The 6224-nt window shown below is 51.1% G+C and overlaps 1 protein-coding gene across 1 annotated transcript; it reads left to right on the plus strand.

Moving 5' to 3' along the window:
- Positions 1 to 3529: 3529 nt before the first annotated feature.
- Positions 3530 to 5896, plus strand: LOC125549096 (laccase-19). Its single transcript, XM_048712584.2, has 2 exons — positions 3530 to 3706; positions 4065 to 5896. Exons 1-2 carry the CDS (start codon positions 3602 to 3604, stop codon positions 5727 to 5729), a joined length of 1770 nt encoding a protein of 589 aa, XP_048568541.2. The 5' UTR covers positions 3530 to 3601; the 3' UTR covers positions 5730 to 5896.
- Positions 5897 to 6224: the final 328 nt, after the last annotated feature.

The following is a 6224-nucleotide window of genomic DNA, read 5'->3' on the forward strand; positions in this document are numbered from 1 at the left end:
ACAAAAGTTTCTTACTGACCATAAGCCAAAAAGGATCAGAAGATATGATGGCACCCATGTAAACATAGCAAGTTTCGTTAACAGATTCAGACTTAGCAGAAAACTGAGCATGGCATAAACAGAATTATGAAGGCATCTTTACGAGGTCGATTCACTCAACACAAGGCATTGCATGATAAGATAAGCATATATACAACAAGAAGACATGTTCAAGAAGCTAAACATGGCAAGAACAATCTCATAGCATGCATGGATCAACTACAACAACCTTGGCAAAATTGATTAACACGTAAACAATCTGCCAGGAACATTTTATAGCAAAAGTAGAGAAAGATCGAGTCATTCTAGGGCACTCCATAAATGCAAACAGGGGCATGGATGGATAGAGCACAACCATATGTCCAAATCATCCTTACTGGACATACTCAAAAGAAGCATGGATCTCTCTGTAGCAACATGAATACATGGCATAAAAATAACAGCAGGGAAATGACTTAGTGAAATTCGAAGTCCCTGAAATCATCAATATTACGAGAGCTACTTTCATGCATGTGCTAGTCACCACCTTGATCACAAAAATACATGGCATACACCCCTGTAAAGATGTCATGGCATAGCCCAAAACACATGTAGAGCTCATTCCCATATACAGCACACAACAAATGTAGCAAAAATGACAAATGCTCATACTCTGATAAGAATCAGCACCTAACATTTTATAGCACTCTTGCATCAACAATTTGGGAATCAAGATGGACCCAAAAAAGCATGGCATAAAGGAACAAAATGAATAGCACATCCAGATGAACATTTTGATATATGATGCATGCAAAACGGATCTACGGATGAGGAGTTATGGCATGATGAATAATGCTTGAAAATATCACAGATCTGGGGACTTAGTGGAAATATACCCTCGCGAAAGTCAACGGGATGGAGCGGTTCCTGGACGGAGTGGATCTGGACGAGGGGAGGCGTTTGGTTGGACTCCCGGTGGATCTCATCCAGGCAGGGTGGATCTGGCTCCGGCGAGTGTTCCGGTGACTCCGGCGAGGGCGCGGACACCGAGGCGGCGCCTGAAGACTCCTGCGACGAGCAGGGAGGTCGGGGAGGTCGGCGGGTGGTGGCCGATGCGAGGCGGCGCCGGCGAACGAACAATGACGCGCGAGCGGCGGAGTGCTTGCGCCGGCGACGAGGGCGTGGGTCGCCGGCGGGCGGCGAAGTGCTTGCTCGGCCGGGCGGCTCGGTGCGCCGGCGGGGACCTGCGGGACGGCGCGGCTCCAAGGCGATCCAGGCGGCAGCGGGGCTCGGCCCGGGTGCAGTGCGGACGTGTCCGACGTGGCGCGGACGCGTCCGGACGCTGAGGAGGTTAGGGTTCATCCGCAAAAATTTGGAGGTGGGGTGTTTATATAGGTAGAGGGAGCTAGGAGTGTCCAAATGAGGTGCGGTTTTTGGCCACGCGATCGTGATCGAATGACCGAGAGGATGGAGGGGTTTTGGATGGGTTATTGGGCCACTTTGGAGGGGTGTTGGGCTGCAACACACACGAGGCCTTTACGGTTCCCCGGTTAACCGTTGGAGTATCAAACGGACTCCAAATGACACGAAACTTAGCAGGCGGTCTACCAGTGGTGTACCAAGGCCGCTTGGCAAATCTCGGTCTATTCTGAGAAGGTTTAACACCCGCACACGAAAAAAGACAAAAGGGACGCCGGAGGACGTAGGAGTGTCGGATTGCAAAACGGACAACGGGGAAAATGCTCGGATGCATGAGACGAACACGTATGCAAATGCGATGCACATGATGACATGATATGAAAATCATGACATGAACAAAATGCAAAACAAAGACAAGAACCCAACCACAAATCTCATAACTTAGAGCTGAAAATGGCAAGAGTTGGAGTACAAATATGGTAAGTTACATCCGGGGTGTTATAGAAATGCAACTAGGGTTTCGTTCGAAGTGCAGGTAGTGTCCAATTTATGTAGGGTCGGGTGGGCCAGAAATGACATGACGCCCGCGTCCTGGCGTCCGATATACGCCCCAGGTTTGGACTGGATATTGGAAGTGATGGTCAGTCCGGACGTTTAGACTGGACATGGGACACCCAATTTGGTGGCGTTTTTCCGTCCAGACACTGACCATATAACCTGTTTGGGCGTTTGGGACAGGTATAGGGTCCGGTTGTAGATCCTCCAAGCCTAACTTTCATGAACACAACACTGTGAGACGATGTTCACCCAACTAGGTTACTTAGAGGGCATATCCATGGGAGGCTGCCAACATCAAGGGAAAGTACAACACGAGAGGCGTCGCCGCATGAGTCCCAGGAAGGCCACTGCTGGCGCGTCGCCGGCTTGCACAACCCCTCGTCGACCTCCGCCCGGGTTCCACGGAAGCGGAGGCGCCCCCATCCCCTTTGGCTGAAGCACTCCCTCTGCCACTCCGATGACCGGAGCAGCCGGACATGGGGAAGATCGGGGGAAGAGTATACCTCCGGGGCTCCCGACAGTCCAGTGAGTGGGCTGCCGGACATGGGGATGACAAAGAGATCCATTGTGGCCAGCCGTAGACTAGTGTAGTGTATTTGTGACGTGGGAGTGGAGCTGCATGCGACTGTACGTGCACATAGTTTTATGCTTTTTAGTTAAAATATGTCCAAAATGTAAGTATTTTCGTCCAGTTTGTATAAAATCCGGTATGTTTATATGAAGTCCGGCCATGTTTGCATGAATTTCATCCGGTTTGTTGAAAATGTGTTTAAAATGCATGCTGCTACGATTGGATGATGGCATCTCATATCAATGTCCACGGACTGGTCCCCCTGTCCGCGGATAGATGCAAAAGAAAATTTATGGGTTGCCGTAGGAGATGACCTAATTAAGTCAAATTTATAGATTTAATTAACAACTATAATCACTAAATACACAATTAACTCAAAGAATACATAACTAAATATGATTTGTATTTGCTTGTATCATTGTTGGTAGTTTATTCTACAAATTTGACCAAACTTTGCGCTATTTGACTTAGATTAACTTTTTGAAGACGGATAGAGTCCGTGATTTGATCCGGTGAACGCCTTTCGTTCCCCGCACTGCACCTTTTTTTTGTGACGCCGGCTTGGAAGTCTGGTCGCCCAAGCTCTGGCTTAATTACATAGCCGTGACTGACTTGTCATTCTCTCTGGATTATCAAAGGCGAAAGGTTAGCTGGCCTCTTACCGGCGCAACAACAAAAGGTATTCTACGTGCCAATGATGCTAATCTGTAATCTCCCTTCACATCACGGCGTTTTCATGAAGCCTCGCCTCTAGCCGGCCTACCTATTACTTTTGCATGAAATGTAGCAGAGTGATCTGCTGTGCTTGCGTACGTGATCCATGATATCAACACATGGCGTTTCCTGTTGCTTGGTTTGATTAGCCTGGTCAAGTCAACGATTGCAAACGGCCGTAGGATTCCGACGCCTTGTCCATCGAGTGTATAAATAGGCCGCAGCACAGGCTTGGCAAACCATCCTTCCATTGAGCAGCGAGTTAACTAGCTAACCACCCATCGAGAGTGGCATAGCCCCGAGTTTGCAGAGCAAGCAGGCATGGAGAAGCTCTCCATGGCGGCAACCATGTTCTGCGCCGTGGTCCTTGCGGCTCTCGCAGCGGCGGCCGGCGGTGAGGCGGCGGTCGTGGAACACACCTTTGTCGTGAGTACAATATCTATCTAGTTATTTATCTCTTTGTCTATCTATCTATCTATCTATCTATCTGGTTAATCAAGTCATGTTCTTGATCACTTCTCGGTAGATTTACTTTCAAAGGAATGCTCTAAAAAGGTTTGCTTTCAAAGGTCGTGACGATAATAAACTAGCTTTGCGCCTATGGGCTAAAATCTTAGGCTGGATGTGCATCATGAAAACAAAAAGAAAACTAGTTTTACTTGTGTATGGTTTTCTATGAACCGTCACTAACTATCGAGTTTTCTTAGCACACAGCTTAAGGTACCGTCTTGATTAGTTACCTGTTGACCAATCAGTTACGTATTTGATTAATGATGATGTTCAGGTGCACGAGATGAACCAGACGCACCTGTGCAACACGACCAAGATTTACGTGGTGAACGGGCAGCTCCCAGGCCCCACCATCGACATCACCGACGGTGACACGGTTGTCGTCCACGTCATCAACCGTCTCCCTCACGGGCTCACCATCCACTGGCACGGCATCCGGCAGATGAGGAGCTGCTGGTCCGATGGCGCCGGCTTCGTCACCGAATGCCCCATCCCTCCTGGCGGCGAGCATGTGTACCGCTTCAACGTCACCGGTCAGGTCGGTACGCTTTGGTGGCACGCCCACGTCACCTGCCTCCGCGCCACCGTGGCTGGCGCCTTCATCATCCGCCCCAAGGGCGGGAGGTACCCGTTCCCGACGCCCGCCAAGGACGTGCCCATCATCATCGGTGAGTGGTGGGAGCTTGACCTCGTCGAGCTCGACCGGAGGATGCATGACGGTAACTTCGACGACAACCCGCTGTCGGCAACCATCAACGGTAAGCTGGGTGACCTGAGCAACTGCTCTGGCAAGCCGGAGGAGAGCTTCGTCCTTGACGTGGTGCGCGGAAAGACGTACCTGCTGCGGATTGTGAACACGGCGCTCTTCTCGGAGTACTACTTCAAGGTTGCTGGGCACACATTCACGGTAGTGGGCGCCGACGGGTACTACCTAACGCCGTACAAGACGGACATGGTGACCGTCGCGCCAGGGGAGGCCATCGACGTGCTCATGGCCGCTGATGCCCCGCCTGCGCACTACCATATGGTGGCGCTCGCAAACCAGCCGCCGGAGCCTGACCCACAGATCCCGGGGTTCGTGTCTCGCGGCCTCGTCCGCTACGCCGGATCCTCCCACAACAACAACGGGCTGCCGGTGCCGACGCCGCTCATGCCCAGCCAGCACAACACCATGCCGTCCTACTACTTCCACAGCAACCTCACCGGCCTCGCCCACCCAGACCGCCACCGCGTTCCCATGCACGTCGACGAGCGCCTCTTCTTCGCGCTCGGCCTCGGCTCCATCTGCCGCGGCACCAACAAGACATGCGAGCGTGGGCGGAGTCCCGAGACCATCGTGGTGGCCACCATGAACAACGTGTCCTTCCGCCACCCGACTAATGCGTCGCTCCTCGAGAGATACTACGACGGTCAGACAAGTGGCCTCTACACGGAGGACCTCCCCGACCATCCGCCGCACCCGTACAACTACACCGACCGCTCCCTCATCCCGCCGGGGCCGCTGGAGAAGGCACTCGAGCCGACGTTCAAGGCGACCAAGCTACGGAGGTTCCGGTACAACACCTCGGTGGAGATCATCTTCCAGAGCACGGCGCTGCTGCAGAGCGACTCCAACCCCATGCACCTCCATGGCTACGACTTCTTCGTGCTCGCCACAGGGCTCGGCAACTACAACCCCAAGACGGACCCCAAGAAGTTCAACTACCACAACCCACAGCTGAGGAACACGGTGCAGGTGCCCAGGACCGGCTGGGCCGCCGTGCGCTTCGTCACCGACAACCCCGGGATGTGGTACCTCCACTGCCACTTTGAGTTCCACATCATCATGGGCATGGCGACAGCGTTCATCGTGGAAAACGGGCCAACGCCGGAGACCAGCCTGCCCCCGCCACCCCCAGAATTCAAGAGGTGTGGCGCCAATGGCCTCACTCAGCCATAGAGCTAATTAATCTGGGTAAGGACGTGCGTGCCGAAGTTGTGCCCTGAATTTATTTATTATTAGTGCAAAATAAGAACAAATGAAGATGCACACATTCATTGTTCATTGTATTGAGGATGATTCTTACTGTAAAAGTTGATATTGTTTTTTAATTTTATTTCCCCATTGTAATGTGTGAACTGTAAGTCGGTCCAGTAGGGTTCATTGTCGGAAATAAGTTTGTCAAACTCAAACCTACATTTTAAAGAGAAGTATATACGAACTGGCTGATATCACAAATAATATCCTATATTTAGAGGATTCAGTGTCGGAAATAAGTGTCAAACTCAAACCTCCCCGGATGGTTTAATCTAAATCCAACTGTCCCAAATCATATTGCAAACCAAAAGGATAACTAAATATGACAGGTGTTGTAGAAGAAGTGGACTTAGCCCTATGTGTTTACTTTTCATATCTTGTAACATTTCGGCTTTGGTTAGATTTGTTATGTACTTT

Source organism: Triticum urartu, chromosome 3A (assembly GCF_056163025.1).
Source record: "Triticum urartu cultivar PI428250 chromosome 3A, HENAU_Tu73, whole genome shotgun sequence".
In the NCBI taxonomy this organism is placed as follows: domain Eukaryota; kingdom Viridiplantae; phylum Streptophyta; class Magnoliopsida; order Poales; family Poaceae; genus Triticum; species Triticum urartu.

What these genes read in the sequence shown, in the direction of transcription:
- LOC125549096 (XM_048712584.2), top strand. Translation starts at nt 3,602, where the DNA reads ATGGAGAAGCTCTCCATGGCGGCAACCATGTTCTGCGCCGTGGTCCTT. An exon ending in TCGTGGAACACACCTTTGTC is followed by an intron (nt 3,707 to 4,064) that starts GTGAGTACAATA and finishes GATGATGTTCAG; the next exon opens with GTGCACGAGATGAACCAGAC.